Here is a 19322-nt window from a genome sequence, read left to right as displayed (position 1 = left end):
CAAGCGACATTTTTAATTTTATTTGTAAAACTCAAAAGGCGTAAGTGCACCTAAACGACAAAAAATGACTAGAATAATAAGACACAAAAGTCTTAAACGCCTTTCAAAAAGACGTAAACGCCAATCCAGCCTAGAAAGAAAGGCTTAAGCGCCAAATATTAAAATAACTAATTAACAGTTTAATATTTTATTAGCCAAAAATTCTTGAAAAATGTGCCATATAATCTATAATACTGTAGCAAAAAATAATTCACAAAAAAATAAAAAATATAGATTTTAGACGTTTTTTTCGTCTTCTGAAAAAAATGACGAATGGCGCTTACGCCCTTTTGTCGTGACGCCGTCGATATATATTAACTTGTTTAATGATAGAAAATCCGTATTATTAATGTACTGTACCCAAAATCCGTAAATCTACCGATTAATCCGTATTTCTGCCAACACTGTCTCCAGCAACCACCCACTCTGTCGACTGAAAGCAGAACTACGGTCTACGGTACAGTATTCTTTATCCGCTGTGCTGTAAACCACTATCGGCGCGCAGCAGCGCAGAGCTAAACTAAATCTTGGACAGGTTTTGAGTCACGAAATCGCCCATAAGGTTGCGCATCTTCTTATTTCTTTAATCAACGCTTATAGCGATATTATTGTTTTTAAACATCTTTTGAAATTGATCCTGTACTATTTAAAATGTACACACAACAATCACCCTGCTTTATAAAAGTCCCTATTAACAATTTAACATCACTATCCATAGTACTGCGATTGTCCCGTAATAAAATCTCGAAGTACTAGAAGTCCTAGTACTTCCTTTATTTTGAACTATAAATCTGCCTTTAGGAGATGTAAACCACTGGTGCAAATCGCTCAGTTCGCCGTAGCCGTGTTGGTTTTTGGTCTGTATGAGACATTCGTATGCCGAATCCGGTTGCAGGTTATGCAACCGATACCACTGGGTCCTCTCGCTGGTTGAAGGATTGTAGGTTTGGCTGGGTTTCACTAGAAGATCGTGCCACTGTCGGGGATGATGATAAGATGTATTAACCTAAATCAAAATGGTTTCAATAAATACAAATAGTAAAAAAAAATAACTTAACATAGAATTTGACTACAAGCACGATGTAGTGTCGCATTTTGGATGCAAATGAGGGTTATCTCGCATATTTATTGTAGTTTGTGATCTATTTGCAATTTCTGATGGTAAAAATAAGACACAATAAGTCACAGCTCACTATGATGATATGTCTATTATGGAAATGATCTTTTTGCAAACGTATTGTTTTATCATAACTACATTATTTATGATGCACATTTTCTTATAAAAAAATTATAAAAAATGAGCACACCCTAAACTGGCACTTTATATTTAAAAATTCGAATTTGAACGAAATTTCACTAAGCATAAAATTAAATAGAGAATCTGTTTAATGGCTACCATTAATGCAGTTCGAACAATTCAATACGATCGAAAAAAAACGGCGCCACACAGTGCGGCGGATGGTAATTCTAGCGGGACAAAATCTCAGAAGCTATGTTTGCGACTTAAAATAAAATCTAAGAAGGTAGCAAATGGTCTAATGTACAGAGTGGCGCTTCTCATACGACGCGGAGGCTCCAGGCTCCAGGGAGAACGACAGTTTGTTTGAAGTGAAATTTTGTGAGCATATATATAGGTTAATTGAGAGCACTTTTTAAAAATATACAGTTCTACAGGGCGTCCCCAAAAAAAGTTACATACAAAAGTTTGTGTTTTTGTAATAGATATATGTTAATTGATTTGCAGATTCTGGGAGAAAAATAAAGGTGAATTTTATTAGGGAAGTATATGACTAAAATGCAAGGTAAATATGACTAAAATGCAAGGTAAATATTTAACATTTTCTAAAAATAAAGAACAAGTTTTAAATTACAATAAAAGCTACCTGAATTGGAATTTACCCGGTATAACCTAACATGTAGTTAAAATAACTATTGTACTTTAAATCAAATTAAAAATTGGCCAAAAAAGTTATACAGGGTGAGACAAAATTAATATTGAACATTGGTCGTCTCTAAAAGCAAGTTACTCTTTTATTTTAAATGGAACACCCAGTATATTATCCAATATTCAATGGGGAATTCATGTCTCTTCAAAATACTATTAAGATTGTCTATCCGTCAAACAAATATTTTCATTTTTATGGTTTAGTGTCAGTGGATCTTTATTATTTGACAAAATCTAAGTGGCTGTGATATGTCTGAGGTTACTTCAACATAGATGTCTAATCAGTCTAACTTTAAGAACTAGTTATCATTTTGTGTCAGTTAAAAGAAATGAAATTTCAGAAATTTGCCGAAAATGCAATCTTATCCTATATCAGAGAGAATTCATATGATTTTATTAGTTGGTGAATGCAGTGTGCATTCATCAATTAATAGAATACTTAACTGCTCCTGATTTTATCTAGTCTGTTTTTTATGGGGATATCTTAAAGACAGTGTTTACAAAACTGGACCAACTATTGTCGACAACATGAGATAAATAATTGTAGCTGCTTTTCGAAGTAGAATTCCACATATGCCTATTAAATTAAAAAAAAACCTTTGAAAAGAGAATCATTTTATGCAGTGAACAGGAAAGGAAGTATTTTAGCATTTGATTTCATCTATCTAATTTTCGTCACATAAATATAGGTTTATATCTAGTTTTAATTCCGTCATAATTAAAATATGTTTTAAACGTGTATCTTTTTATTACCGTTGAGTAATTTACTCTACATTCTTTAATTTTTGTTAAAGTAACAAAAGGTATATCACAGCCACCTAGATTTTTTCAAATAATAAAAATCTACTAACGCAAAATCATATAAATTAAAATATCTTGGAGAATCTTTGTCTGAGGGGTAGGCAACCTTAATAATTGAAGATATATAAATTCCCCATTTGAATTTGAAGATATATAAATTACCCATTAACACCGGAAAAATATACTGGGTGTTCCATTTAAAATAAAGCAGTAACTTACTTTTAAAAGTGACTAATGTTCCATATTAATTTTGTCTCACCTTGTATGTAACTTTTCGGGCCAAATTTCAATTTGGTTTAACATACAATGGTTACGGTAATTAAATATCAGGCTATACAAAGTCAACTAAAATTTCAATCACAATCAAATTGTATTATACTACTTTTTACCCATCCCTTCAAGTTTTCGTAGAAAATGCATTTTCTTGTAATTTAGACCTCATTTATCAATATACCCGTGGAATATTGATATTTTAGATTGTTTTTAAAGTAACAAATGTACAAAATGAACAGGCTAGTAATATTATCGTTTTTAGCAAAATGATAATATTACTAGCCCATTTCTATGCAAAAAGAAAACTATTTAAATCTTTATAAAAGAGTATACCATTCATTAAATATACCACCATTATTTCCGCCCAAATACTAATTAATTACATACTTAATTATGTTCGTTAATAAATTATTCTAAATAAATGTGGATTTGAATCAGAAATCAATACAATAATAACATATGACAATGAATGTCTCTGTTGGTATAAATAAGCATTTGTCAAAAAATGAAATATAATTTTCAAGGTGTTACTTTTTACCACACTGCCTAATACAATACAAAATTCAGTTTTTTAGTATTTGGAGCAATTATTATTAATCAACGCAAATAGTCAATTAATGTAGTTTGAATACTGGAATCATATTAATTGGCCCTCTTTAACAAATATTTAAACAGTTTTTTTTTATTTTTTAATGAAATAAACAAACTATATCGACAATATTAGTATCTGTACTCTTTAAAAAGTTGGTACATCTTTAAAAATAATCTAAAATGTCAGTATTCCATGATAAATGAGTTCTAAATTACAAAACAATGCATTTTCTACGGAAACTTGAAGAGAGGTAAAAAATGGTATAATACAATTTGATAGACAATTAAATTGTGCATCTGATTCTCATAAAATATACAGGGTATTCCATTTAAATTAAACAAGTTATTGCCGTTTAAAGCTAGTAATTATTTAAAATAAAATTTTAGACACTTTGTATAAGATAGTATAATTTTTATTATTGCAACACAATAACTGATAAATAAATAAACTTCAGTAAATATTTAGTATTAAAAACTTCGATACCCTTGGAGAAATGAAGCCTTAAAATTTTGACTGCAATTTCACAAAATTGAAAATATTTCAAAAACGGTAAGGTTTAAGTGAATAAACCTCTATTAAATTTACCTTTATTTTAATCGTAGAAACTAAAAATGTAATAATATATAGGGAGTTCCATTTAAAAAAATACAACTTTGATATTTTTTATTTATTTGGGATACTTTGTATCTTGTAAAAATATTTTTAAATTGTAGCTCTAATAGTCCTTCAACGAACCCAAAACTTACAATTTGTAAAAATCTAATCGTTTAGCTACAATACTCCGTGTCGTAGGTGGTGAACAACCCTGTATATTTTTATAAAATGCTTTCAATTAACCTACCGTTCTCCTTGGAGCCTCCGTGTCGTAAGAGAGGCCACCCTATACAGATAAATTTCATTTTTTTTAGTTTCAAAATTTAGATATTGTGGGGTAAATAGGTAAATTCTAATTATTTATTACATTTGAGGGTTGGAACCTTACGTGTTATAACAGCAAAATAAAAAATTAATTCGTTCTTTTAAAACTCGGATGTCGCTAACCATGTTAGCATCACCAGCAGACAGCAGATGATTAAAACAGTTTTAATCATCTGCTGATGGTTCTAACATGGTTAGCAGAATGCGGGTCCAGTGTTGAAAGTAAACAGTTTTGGTGTATTGTGGCGAATTACTGTTTTATTTGGTCTTCCAGTTTTCAAGTCGCCTGGATTATTAAACGAACAGAACTTTTTTATTGAATAAACTAGAGATAACAATGTATAATTTACTTACCATCACTCTTCTGTAGAGAATTCTAACTTCTACAATGGGAAAGACAGATTGAACAACCCATTTTAGGTTGTATTCCGTAGGATTTGAATGTTGTGAACTTATAATTTTTGCAGGTCCAGGCTTTCCCGATAACTCAATGTATCTATATAAATAAAAAAAAATAATTAGTTTGATCTAAAACACAACTGAAACTCACTTTCAAGTAACCTCGCACATTTTAACATATATAAAATTTATCAATGTTTAGTGTAGAATATTTAAAAAAAACTGGCTTTTGAAGAAAAAAGAAATTCGCTGAGAAAAAAAAACTTTATACAGGTTGTTAATTTGTTTATTACTCGCGACAAGAGCTTTATGGTTGAAATATGGCAACCTCGTTCCGCTCGTCGATAGACGACGCGCGACGCGACTGGACGAGTCGGCAGAAAACCCTATAAGTGCATGCGTTCTCAATAGGCAGTGTTGCCATTCTGTTCCCCTATAAGTAATTGTCGAGTTAACAACCTGTATATATTATTACAGTTGAGGTTATATATTATTACAGGTTGATGTATCTTTGTTGTTCCCAAGTGTTCCAATTCCACATAGTTTAGGCTACTTGAAGGAATTACTGAACGCAAATGGTCTCGACAACAAAACTGTAATTGAATATATTCAGCTTACATCGTTATGTATGAAACAAAATTGTTTTCAATTTAATAACAACTTTTTTGAACAGCGGGAAGGTACAGCAATGGGTAATCCATTGTCTCCATTTTTGGCTAATTTCTAAGTTAAATAATCATTTTCCTTCCATTAAATTTACGCATGAAATTGAGAACAACGACAGATTACCATTTCTAGATGTATTAGTTATTAGAAATACTAATAACTGCTTGGAATTTGATATCTATAGGAAAAATACCACCACACGCAGATATATTCCTAATGAATCACATCATAGTGTTGAACATAAAATGGCTAGTTTAAATTTCTTAGTTCATAGATTACTTAGTTTCCCACTTTCCAACGAAATATATGAAATAGAAAGAGATTACATTAGGAATGTAGCTGAGTGTAATGGATATTCTCCTCCACTAGTTGATAAATTAATTAGAAAACGTAGGTACCTATAGGTTAATGATTTCTGAAAATTCGACTTTTCAAGTGGAGAAAGATACGTCTAAATATTTTTCAATACCGTTTGATAGAGAGTTATCCTGTGGTCTAAAAGGAATTTTTAAGAATGTCAATTATAAACTTGTGTATAGTGCTAATAATAAATTACAACAATTATTAGGTAATCCAAAGGATAAAACACCTCCACTGGAAAGGTCGGGTATTTATGAAATTTCTTGTAATGATTGTCATCAGAAATATGTTGGGCAAACTAGAAGATCAATATTAACTAGATTTAAAGAACATTTAGCTCAGATAAGATATGGTAGACCGGATAAATTTTGCGTTGCCGAACATATTGTTGATAAAGAACATTGTATAGATCTTAATAATTTAAAATTAATTAAACAAGTCTCAAATTACAGGCAATTAGATGCATATGAAAGCATCAGAATTAATAAATGTAAAGATAGTATGAACAGAGACAACGGTCCAATTCCTTCAAGTTCTTTGTTCCTACTACTCTAGTGGCGGAAATCTAACTGTTACGCTCAGTGGGCTCTGTCTCGGTTGGCTAGATTTTGCCACGCCTACTCGGTGCCCACTGAGCGAGTATATAAACGCTCAACTTGTAGATGTACTTTAGTTTATAATCATCTGCTGACGATGCTAAGTTGGTTAGCGAAACGCCCGTCCAGTGTAAAATAAAAGTGTTTTGGTGTATTGTGGTGATTTAGTGTTTTATTTTAACCTGTATATACTTTAAGTATTTCATGAATGTTTATTTTTTAGAAATCTGTATGTCAGCAAACAGTAAGAACTAGTTTATCCAAACATTAAAAATATTAACTGTCTTTTAGTATACTGGTTTAGTTTTGAAAAATACCTAAAAAAGTTGTTTAGTATAAGAGGTCCACATTATTAAAATCCACCCGTGGTCACACCTACCTACTAAATATGTGTTGTTCAAGTTATGAAATTCGTAGATTATAATAATTTAAGACATGTTTGCCTTATAACACAAAAAATAACATTATATTAAGTTTGAACACCTAAAAAATAAAAATGTGAAAACAAATTTGTCTAGTATCAAATATATATAGGGTAGGTATTCTTTTGAAAAATTGAAACTGTTATCTGATATCAAAATTTGATAGTTCCGATGGTTTTGTGTAATTTCAAAAATGAGAATGTGGCTATTCAGACAAAATCTAAACCCTTCAAATTTAAACTTTTTCTACAACTAATATTTTCGGAGAAAGCTATTGTCATTATATTGAAATTTAAAATACAATTAAAAGGAAATGTCAAAAGTTGACATGTGATATGTCATTTTATTCAGAATATCATTTACTATCAAATAAAGTAAAAAAATACCGAGGGTACCCTTTAAAATTCAAAAGTTGTAGTCAATTCCGGTGAAACAGAAAGTGACCGAAAATAAAATTATCTAAAAAAAAGTTATGGGGTATAAACATCGGGGATACATAAATCCCTGAATATCCAAATTTTTTGTTCACATTGTAAGTACATTATTCTGGTGTAAATATGTTCTAATTCTTTAGAAGTGTTACTTTTGTGTAATAAATACAAATTATTATAATTGTTTACCGTTTATCCCTTCCTATGGAATTTGATACCAAGCAGCTGTAGTTTCCAAAGTCGGAAAGCTGGACGTTCTTTATAGTGAGACTGTAAGTTTGAATATTTCTGGCCATTAATCTTCTGTCAGTAGGTTGTAACTGGAATGAGTCTTGGTACCATGTCACCTTAAAGAAATAACACAAATAAGCAGTGGCTCATCTAGTGATTGAGTCTGGGAGGGGTAGTAGCAATATTTAAATAAAGTACTAAAATTAAATTAAATTTTCGCTGAAAAGTATTGTGACTGGAAAAAATATACTTTGATTGGTTTGGATCTACTATTTTGATTGGTAACAGCTGATTGCAACAGCTTGCGTTAGTCAGTTGTATCCATAGAGAAAGCCTAATATTTAGCTTATAAAACAAACAACTTTTGATTTCTAACTACAAATACTCTTGACGGAAGATAATCAAAGGCCAAAATGACATTCTTCGCAAATTTTGAAGTATAAATAGTGGAAAAGTTAAAAGTTTGGTAACTTTTTCTACTAATTGAAAATGTATACCACTAATTTTGACGCTCTGAGTGCGTACATTGAAATTAAAGGAACAAACTTCTATGAAACCACTAATTTATTCCACTAATTGCGAGGATCTGAATGAAGCTTAAGATATTTAAATCTAAAACTCTGATTAAGTTTATAATTTTTAATTAAATTTAAATGTTGCTATGAATTCTTAACTACTTTATAATATACAAACACATACAACAAAATATTTAAGATTTTAGAAAACTTAAATTAAAAGAACTTAAACATAATTACGGTACACAATTTTTTTCCTTTTTCTTAAAACCTCCAATACTCCCTCCTTCCTTCTGATATTTCAATTATTGCCCGAGCTAGAGGAGCCGAGTTTCGAACGGAAATAGAACATTAATATAATTATAAATCACGAAGATTAAACATTTAAGAGGATTTGAGTTGTAATTTCCACGAGATGCCTAAAGTAAGATATTGGCTGCGAGACGGTCTCGACGTGCAGACTCTTCGTTTTAATTTTCTCTTTAATTAGTCAAGATTCCGCGTTTGTTTCACTAGAGGGGACGGAATATAAATAAATAGACTTACTTAAATAGATATTTCTAGTTCAAGTTGCAATATTAGTTTCTAGAGAACTAAAATACCTCGATAGGAGATTTTTTGCACATGAATAATGTTTCATATTTAAAAATTTCAGAGGTGCCCGGTGGCGTAGAGGCTCTTGTCTACCAATCTCAAGGTAGTGGGTTCGAATCCCACACCCGGCATTGCATCAGCCGACTATTTTTATTAAAATAAAAATAATTTGGGTCGACTCAGCCTTAATAATACCATAATACCTTGCTACTCCCAAGGCGTTAAACGCTATATACGGGAGCTACCGTATGATCGAGAAAAAATGGAGTCCAGTTGGCTTGGAAATGACGATCGTTGACATTTCCCATATAATTTTACATATAAAATGACAGCGATCTTCATTTCATAGCCATCGCTGACGCCGTTCTTTTTCGATCATGCGGTATTATTATTATTACTATAATGTTTCACAAACGATCTCTCGATGCGAGTAACTTTCTTTTTTTTAAATGGATCCTTCTATTTTTTTTATACACCGAGTGCGTCTCAAAAGTGGCTCACCCTTATAACTTTTTTATTTTTTCGAGTCGAAATTTGGTATGTTAGCATATGACATAAATTAGGATTGATTGACGTATTCAATTGTTTTCTGTCACTTCCTATTTCACAGGAAATGACTACAACTTTTGATTTTTAAATGGCACCCTCGGTATTTTTTTTATTTTATTCGATAGAAAATGACACTCTGAATAGAATGACATATTACATGCCAATTTTTGACATTTTCGTATATGATTTATTTGAAATTGTATAACATGCGGTTCATAACGAAAATTACTCGAAATACCAAATGTGTGCTACTAAATTGTTCGTAAAAAATGCTTTTTTCCAAATATGCCAATGAGCCACCCTCGTTCTATTTGAAAAAATTGAGATATGAATAAAAATACACTAAAAATATTAGACGATCAAAGGCTCCTAGATTAAAAATTGGTGTAAAAAAAATTACCGAGGGTCTCATTTAAAAATCAAAAGTTGTAGTCGTTTCCCGTGAAACAGGAAGTGACAGAAAACAATTGAATACGTCAATCAATCCTAATTTATGTTATATAACCATATCATAACACACCAAATCTCATTTGACTCGTTGTTAGATAATTTTCTACTTTTGAATATCCAGATAAAATAAAAATGTTCACTCAGTTTTAACTGTCCTTCTGTAAACTGTATTTATAACTTTTCGTTAGTTTTTATGTTCACTGCTTTTCTCTTAAAAACAAGAAGCTGAGCAAAATAAGCTGACAAGTGGTAATAAATGCAAAATAGTTCCCAGGCCGACGCGACGGACAAAAAACTTTAAACGGAAACAAAGTTTTCTTAATTGTTATATCCCCAAAGTTTGAAAACTTTTTGCGAGAACAAAAGCAAAAAGCTTTCTAGAAGAAAATCAGATTTAAAGGAAAAATTACTTTTATGGTCGAGAATGAAAGTTTTATATTAAAATTTTAAGGATATTATAACAGTATACCTATTCTTTGATAAATAAAAGAATAGGTTATGCTTGATAGTTAAGTGATTTTTAGATTTTTAGGAAAACAAATAATTTATTTTTTAGTAGTCAAAAAACAGACAGCATTGATTAAACTTTAGTGTGTTATAATAATACAGGGTGCGTCTCAAAAGTGGCTTACTTCTATCACTTCTTTACTTTTTCGATAAAAAAACGAAATTTGGTATGTTAGTATATGAGATAAATTAGGACTGATTGACGTATTCAATTCCTTTAGACCACTTCCTGTTTCACCGGAAATTACTACAACTTTTGATTTTTAAATGGCACCCTCAGTATTTTTTTTTCCTAGATTAAAAATTGGTGTAAAAAAAATTACCGAGGGTCTCATTTAAAAATCAAAAGTTGTAGTCGTTTCCCGTGAAACAGGAAGTGACAGAAAACAATTGAATACGTCAATCAATCCTAATTTATGTTATAAAACCATATCATAACATACCAAATCTCATTTGACTCGTTAGATAATTTTCTACTTTTGAATATCCAGATAAAATAAAAATGTTCACTCAGTTTTAACTGTCCTTCTGTAAACTGTATTTATAACTTTTCGTTAGTTTTTATGTTCACTGCTTTTCTCTTAAAAACAAGAAGCTGAGCAAAATAAGCTGACAAGTGGTAATAAATGCAAAATAGTTCCCAGGCCGACGCGACGGACAAAAAACTTTAAACGGAAACAAAGTTTTCTTAATTGTTATATCCCCAAAGTTTGAAAACTTATTGCGAGAACAAAAGCAAAAAGCTTTCTAGACGAAAATCAGATTTAAAGGAAAAATTACTTTTATGGTCGAGAATGAAAGTTTTATATTAAAATTTTAAGGATATTATAACAGTATACCTATTCTTTGATAAATAAAAGAATAGGTTATGCTTGATAGTTAAGTGATTTTTAGGAAAACAAATAATTTATTTTTTAGTAGTCAAAAAACAGACAGCATTGATTAAACTTTAGTGTGTTATAATAATACAGGGTGCGTCTCAAAAGTGGCTTACTTCTATCACTTCTTTACTTTTTCGATAAAAAAACGAAATTTGGTATGTTAGTATATGAGATAAATTAGGACTGATTGACGTATTCAATTCCTTTAGACCACTTCCTGTTTCACCGGAAATTACTACAACTTTTGATTTTTAAATGGCACCCTCAGTATTTTTTTTTTACTTTATTCGATAGAAAATGACACTCTGAATAGAATGACATATCATATGTCAACTTTTCACATTTTCGCTTAAAACAAAATTGTATTTTAAATTTCAATCTAGGATGCCATGGCTGTGTTAAAACACTAATTTTTAACCAAGGAGCACTGGAAAAATAGATTTGACCGTCTAATGTTTTTAGTGTCTTATCCTGGCCGGTTAAAATATGTATTTTTAATCATACCTCAAATTTTCAAATGGAACAATTGTGGCTCATTAGCATATTTGGAAAAAGACTTTTTCTAAGAATAATTTGGTGCCAAACATTTCGTATTTTGAGTCAAATTGTCGATATGAATCGCATATTGCAATTTCAAATAAACCATATTTAAAAATGTCACAAGTTGACATATTTATGATATGTCATTCTATTCAGAGTGTCATTTCCTATCGAATAAAGTAACAAAATACCCAGGGTGCCATTTAAAAACGAAAAGTTGTAGTCGTTTCCGGTGAAACCGGAAGTGACCGAAAACAATTGAATATGGCAATCAATCCTAATTTATGTCATATACTAACATACTAAATCTCAATTTTTTATCTGACAAAAAAAAGTTATAGGGGTGAGCAACTTTTGAGACGTACCCGTAGAGTTTCTTCATTTTTACAAAAATATTCATGTTCAAAATCAAATGTGAGTCTAATGTGAGTCTAATGTGAGTCTACAAAAGTAAAGAGGTTTAACTTTGATTACGCTCACATTTGATTAAAATACAGTGCGAAAAAAAAGTTTTATTGTTAAGAGTGCTTTTTTCTAACATTTTTTACTGTATGAAAAAATGTTAGAAAAAAATAGATTAATATAGATAACATTAGAAATAGATAACATTAGAAATAAATATTCATGCTTTATCTGTTTGGTTTATATTTTTAGGTTATAGATTATGTGGCTTTTATCACAATTTAATTACTTATGATGCACTTTTTTTTTATTAGAGAAAATCGTGGTTTTCGGAAAATAATTCTTAAATTTGTCATTGCCATGAAGTTTTTATTGTTAGCTGGATTAGTTGAAAATAAAGTAAGGTCTGTTCAGGAAAAGAACAGACGAAATTCAACAAAAAAAGTCCATTCAAAATATCTTGTCTTAAAAGTTGTTTTTGTAAACTATAGTTCATTAAAATCGTATATTGTTCCTGCCTGTATCGTTTTCTAAATATTTATTTTGAACTACTTTGTACCTTTACAAGTATGAAATAACCGAATTTGTAAATAAATAAATGAATAAAACAGGCTCTGTTTTGTTAAACTAATCTTAAATTATTACTGAAAATATTTTCTTCAACAATCTTAATTAGACTCTAAACAAATTGGCCCTTTGATAAAATTTTAGTTTATACTGTTATGTAAATTAAAGCTCGGGGTAGCTTGTTATCGCTTAAAGCACACAATTAACCTTTTTGCTTAATCTGTTATTGTTTATCTTACCTCCGCTGGGGGATCTGCGTGTACCACGCAATCCAGCCTGGCTTCCAGACCCTCTCCTGAATTGACCCAAGAGCGTAGCACGCTAACTTCCGGTGGATCTAAACATGAAATATAATTAAGACAAGGTTATTTTAGTATAATAACATACAAGGAGATTACTTGAAGTGTCTATATATTATATAACACTGACTTTTTTTCTCTTGTTAGCAAAATAGTGGAAGCAGTTTAATGCCGATTAAAAGTTGTCTCTTTATATTTTGCTGATTTCTTCCTCCTGGATGAAATAAACGCAATTTTAATAATTTGCTTTGATCCAAGTCTAATAGCAACCTCTAAAAAATTTAATATCTTTAAATTGGGAAAGTTTTAAATAAGTACTACTCATTGATTTCTCATCAAAAAATATGAAAAAAAGTTCCTATAAACATGGGTATGGAAATACTTATTTTTAGAGTTACAGGATGTTAAAACTTTTTAAAATTAGGTGTTAGTAATAATAATTAATATTAATAATATTTAATAATAAATTAGTTAAAATACATAATTTATTATTTTTATTTTAATTTTATTACTTGTGAATAATAAAATTGCGTTTATCTCATCAAGGAGGCGGAATGCGACAAAATATCACGAGATAACTTTTAATTGGCATTAAACGGCCTATACAATTTTGATATCAAAAGAAAAAAGTCAATGGCGCACATGTTTTTTTAAATATTCCAGTGATAACCCATATGCACATCCCTGATGACTTTATTTTTTAGCATTAAAATAGGTAGTACTTATAGTAACTTTTACACTCAAAATTTCATTCGAATCACTAAAAGTACTTAGATGAAAATTATAATAAATCGAAAGTTTACTAAGACTTTAACACCCTGTAGCTCAGAAATAAAACAGAATCGGACTTATGTTGATATAAAAAATAAATCTTATTTTTATGTGAGGAATCTTTTCACGAGAGATGGCACATGTTTTTTGAAAGACCCTGTAGATTCAACCATATTTTCATATTGTTTTATTTTTCTCTAAAACGGTATGGAAATTTATAAAAATATAAACGAAATTTGTTTGCTTCTGCTAAGAAGAATAAGCAAATACTTTTATGAAGAATACATTTTTCTAAGATGATGAAATATGTTCGTAAGCATTATATTAATTCAAAATTTCTCTTATAATTTATTATCATTAAGAATAAAAAGTAAAAAACATAAAAAAAATATAGTATCACAGTAAGAATAGTAAAAATACACTCATGTAGTTTTGCTTATTTACAAAAAATGACATTATTTTGTTGTATAATCTGTTCATTTATCATAATTTAACTTTTTATGATAGACATTTTCTTAGCAACACAGTGTCAATGTCTTGGAGAATATAATATGTATTTAATATATTTTTTAACAATAGACATAAGTTTTAATGTTAATGATTGTTTAGTGGAGCAAATATTTGTCTAAAGAACAAAAACACTTTTCCTTTCAAGCCTTTAAGAAAATATTGTTGTAAAATTAATTAATCTTATCTAGTAATATACAGGGTGGCGCACCTCATTTGCCTCGGTTGATTATACGAAAACAGAAAGATGTAGAAACAAAATATTTTATGGGTATATGTTTGGAGGGAATGTGCACAACTTAAAATTATTTTTAAATATAGAGGATGTTTCAGAACTAAGATCCATACTAAAGTTATATTTTTTCTTATAGAACACCCGGTATTTTATTTCATATTTGGATTCCTGGGTCCAAAAAAGGTTTAAAATTATTGGTTTTTGAGATATTTAAAGATATTTAAATTTGCATGCTACTATAGAATAGATTATTAACACCCTGTACATTACTTTTCAGAATTAATTCTTGTGCTCAATTTAAAGGTAGAGAAATAAACTTTACTGGAAAATGTTATTGCTTCCTTAAATTTATACAGGGGTATCGAAAATTGCTGATCTATTTTAAGGATATATTTTATATAAAAATTTTGTTGTAAAAATTTTTTTGTTGTCCCTGTATTTTTTTATAATAAATCGAAGCAGATTCAAATGCTCTTTCAAACTATATTAGGGTTTCCTATACCTATCTAGCTCAGAGGGCTAGTGTCGTCATGGTAAGTCTCTAGTGACAGTTAGTAGCTATTTTCAAAATCGAAATTAGTGTATGGGCTTATTTAAATTTTTAACAGTTTACTTTTATTTAATTTACCTACAATAGTTTAATAAATAATATTTATTAAATATGTATTTATTATTCTATCAAGAAAAACGAAAAAGTAGTTCTTTGATTTATTTTACGATGTATATATGGATTTTCTATAAAAGATACAATTACAGCAAATTAATTTTCTTCACTTCCAACGACAGGTTTCTGCCTAACAGTTTTTTTATAGACGACACTAACAGCTCTGCGAAATGGGATAAGTAGTTTTTCAAAGGAACGCTTATCAGGAAAATTCCTATTTTTGGATACCTTTGAGCATTAGCTTGAGGCACAGAAGCTATTTTCCTCACAAAATAAAATCACTAGAAACATATCCATTCGTACCGCCAGCAGATACTGCTGTATTTTTCTTGATAAAATAATGAATACTTACTTATTAAACTATTGTAGGTAAATCTAAGTAAACTGTTATAAATTATAAATAATAATGGCCATAAACTAATGTCGACTCTGAAAATAGTTACTAACTGTCACTAGAAAATTGCCATGGCGCCACCAGCCATCTCGAGTGCAATTTTATTCAAAAATCGTTTTTTATTCAAAATTTGAACTAGATAGGTATAGGAAACACTAATATAGTTTCAAAGAGCATTTGAATCTGCTTCGGTTTATTTAAAAAAATACAGGGTGTTGCATTTGAAATATCGACGTTTTTATATAAAATAAATCCTTAAAATAGATCAGCAATTTTTGATACCCCTGTAGAAATTTAAGGAAGCAATGCCGCTTTTCAGTAAAGTTTATTTCTTTACCTTTAAACTTAGCACAAAAATTAATTCTGAAAAGTAACGTACAGGGTGTCAATAATCTATTCTATTGTAGCATGCAAATTTAAATATCTTTAAATATCTCAAAAACCAAAGATTTTAAACATATTTAACCCTTATAATAAATGACTTTTTTTGTGGCCAAGAATCCAAAAATGAAATAAAATACAGGGTGTTCCATATGGAAAAATATAACTTTGGTATGGATCTTTGTTCTGAAACACCCTGTATATTTCAAAGTAATTTTAAATTGTGCATATTGCCTCCCCACATATACCCATAAAATATTTTGTTTCTACATCATTTCGTTTTCGTATAATCAACCGAGGCGAATGAGGTGCGCCACCCTGTATAGTAAATTTCTATATTTCATCTTGTTTATTTCTAACGTTGATGGAAGAACATTTTAAGATATGTAAATGTTTTTAGGTCGTTAGGTAAATTTGTGTTCAAGTAATGATCTATTAAATATAATTAGTTTACGGCAGTCTTTAGTCTGGTAGTCAGTGATATATGTGTATACATTATACATAAAACAAATACTCCTCCTTTTTGGAAATTTGTTATGTAGCCCAGCATTATTTGTTATTGTCGATATCCAGCTAGAACTCTTTTAGCGGCTTATCGTTAAGTAAAGAAGATTCCTGCATCAAAGAAAGAATATGCACAACAGGTAATACTCAAACTGTTGAAAAATAGAAATATCCAGCTGGATAATAAATCAGCAGTCATCCAGGCTTCAAAGTCATATTTATTTTCATGATCTACTTACATAACACGTGCAATTTTATTTCACCAGTGACTGGCTGGCCTATTCCGTTTGAAGCTGTACACTGGTAAACACCCCCATCTTGTCGTTGAACTTCGTTAATGTTGAGCAAATACCCAGTCTCTACTTGCAGTCCTGATGGTAGTAAGCCATCCTGAAATAAACATTAAATATCATTTTCCTTCAATCGAAAACTTTAATACTATATAAATTGTAATTCTATAACTGTCCCAAAATAACATACAATCTAGTCAAATGAAAGCGACATCACAGTAACCGAAATATTTCTGAATTAACATGGATCTTGGATATATATAATATATAAACTTTTTTATAATCATTCGAAGAAGTGAAGAAAAATACATAATATGAAATAGTCAGCTATTCTGATTTTGCCCGTTCGATTGGTAATAAATTTAAAAAATTGGAATATTTTGGTTGTAATGATTATAAAGCGTCAAAACATACATAATATGAAATAGTTAGCTATATATTCTGACTTTGCCCGTTTAATTGGTATTAAATTTAAAAAATTGGAATATTTTGGTTGTAATGACTATATAGCGTCAAAACAAACCAAAAATTAAATAATATTATGAATTAATTTTTTGGCGATATTTAAATTTGTTTTCCATAATAATGGAAGACTAATCAAATCGGGATGAGAAATAAATGGATTTAAGTTGAAAATGTTATACTAACAGAATAATATAGAATTAGAAGTATTTGAAATATTGAATTAATAATAATTAATAATAACATAGGCTTGGTGTATTTCAGTTGATTTTAAAAATTCCGACCGCAGCGCTCGATACGGCAGAAATCAGAAGTTTTTGGCCCTGTATTTCATGAAGTTCCGATGTTGATCGCATTGAAATAATATTATAATCGTAGTTTTGTCACAATATTTAAGTATTTGAGATAGTGCAGTTATTGAAACTATAAAGCACTCAGGTACAAGGTTTGTGTGATGTAACGCTGTTTCGGGTAATAAAAATTAAGTGAAAAAGAACCCGAACGGGGCATCGCTGTGTGTTGTGAGAATTTCAAATGTTAATTATATTGCCGAAAAAATGTTAACGCGTTACAGAGGGCGTAATTACGTGGTTGTTGGGTTCAGAGTTGTTGGGTGCAGTAACGTTCAATAACTCAACTTTCCCGAATATTCAAATCTCCCGAAACAACATTTTATAGTTTCACAACTTCTCACATCGATTTGATCAAAACAAAAATGAATTCAAGCAGCTCGACGAAACAAGTGAGTAAACAAAACCATAATCAAAAAATTAATTAGGCATATACTATGAGAGGATAAATTATAATTTGCAATATTGTTTTATGAACATCTTCTAAAATGATAATTATGCATCTTAAAAAAATCATTATAATCGAAATAGACCCAGTTATGTCTCCGCTAGCAAAATCGGTGAGTAAAACTATGCTAGCTACCTATTTAAACTATCTAAATTCTAGCTACCTATTAAACTCATCTAAAAAGTTTTATTACCTTGAATAATAAATTATAATACAAGTTAGACTTTCTGAAGATATCAAAATATTTACTTTTTTATTTCTATTTTTAGAATTTCCACAAATTATACTTCCTAACACGTTTAGAATAATTATATAGTAATTGTTTCGTATACTAGCTATTTAAACCCATGTATTTGTATATGCCGGTTGTTTAGGATATTCTCCGATGGTGGCAGCACCGGCGGAGAATGCGTCAAGTCTATAGGTTACGTTACATGCTCAAAATAAATTTCGATAACAATAAAACACATATTAATTATCCACTATACAACATATAGCTTGGGTATTTCACCAGAAATGTACACAGCTATTGTTGTCATTATTAAATGATTACAATAGCTCGATAATACTTTTATATATTTTATCCTTTTAGAAAGCGTAATTAGATAGGTTTATTTGAGGGATAATTTGGAAGACAAAAAGAAGTAGATTTATCTGCAACCGTTATCGATAGAAACCGTTGTAGGAAAACTCGGAAAATATACGGTCGGTCGTTCGGGAAACAATGGGAAACCGATTATGTTAATACATTCTCGTCTCACTTTGTAACGGTTGAAATGTTGATTGAGATTGGAGGAATAGATTTTTCTTTGGAACCTACATCAGACGGATTTAACAAAGATAATTTACATTATTGATGGAAATGGTTTTAAATATAAAGCATACATACTGTTTGTTAAAAGATCGTTAAATGTTGCGTCATTTATACTGTTTATGAAATGTGTGTTTTAGAGTATGTCTGATTAAAAATAAAACTAGTGAATAAAAAAATATACATTTACGACGTTTTTTACGTAAAAAAGACCTTTTGGTAAAAATCGCCACGAGTAATGGTTCTCGGGATATTTGGAACCGAAATTATCAATACCTGTCATCATTGACATAAACCAAACACGTTAACTAAATAGTTATTAGATTGAAATCATAAATTTGAAATGTTTTTGTGCCAAAATTTCTACAGAAACTGTTTCATTATCATTTTTTCGAAGAAAAATTTATGATTATGTTAAAAAAAGTTCCCAAATATACAATTTCAGTCAAATAACTATTTAGTATCTATATCTCTACAACTATCTATAATAACACATTTATTTTTTGTCAATGATGACATGTATTGATA

At 29.8% G+C, this 19322-nt stretch overlaps 1 protein-coding gene across 1 annotated transcript; it reads right to left on the bottom strand.

The window, feature by feature from the left end:
• Positions 1–266: 266 nt before the first annotated feature.
• Positions 267–18522, bottom strand: LOC115880086 (fasciclin-2-like). The gene is made up of 6 exons (XM_030897217.1): positions 18472–18522; positions 16673–16823; positions 12918–13015; positions 7632–7789; positions 4923–5064; positions 267–1045 (listed from the first exon to the last, which is right to left on the bottom strand). Exons 1-6 carry the CDS (start codon positions 18520–18522, stop codon positions 731–733), a joined length of 915 nt encoding a protein of 304 aa, XP_030753077.1. The 3' UTR covers positions 267–730.
• Between the last annotated feature and the right edge of the window lie 800 nt (positions 18523–19322).

This window comes from Sitophilus oryzae, unplaced genomic scaffold (genome assembly GCF_002938485.1).
Source record: "Sitophilus oryzae breed Bouriz unplaced genomic scaffold, Soryzae_2.0 scaffold_1614_pilon_pilon, whole genome shotgun sequence".
In the NCBI taxonomy this organism is placed as follows: domain Eukaryota; kingdom Metazoa; phylum Arthropoda; class Insecta; order Coleoptera; family Curculionidae; genus Sitophilus; species Sitophilus oryzae.
The sequence above is the reverse complement of the archived record's forward strand: the minus strand, read 5'-3'. Positions and strand labels throughout refer to the sequence as shown.

Coding starts and splice junctions, on each gene's coding strand:
- LOC115880086 (XM_030897217.1), bottom strand. CDS start 18,522: ATGACAACAATAGCTGTGTACATTTCTGGTGAAATACCCAAGCTATAT. Junction 16,824..18,471: donor AAATACCCAAGCTATATGTT/GTATAGTGGATA, acceptor TGTTTATTTCAG/GATGGCTTACTACCATCAGG. Junction 7,790..12,917: donor ACGCAGATCCCCCAGCGGAG/GTAAGATAAACA, acceptor TATTTCTTTAAG/GTGACATGGTACCAAGACTC.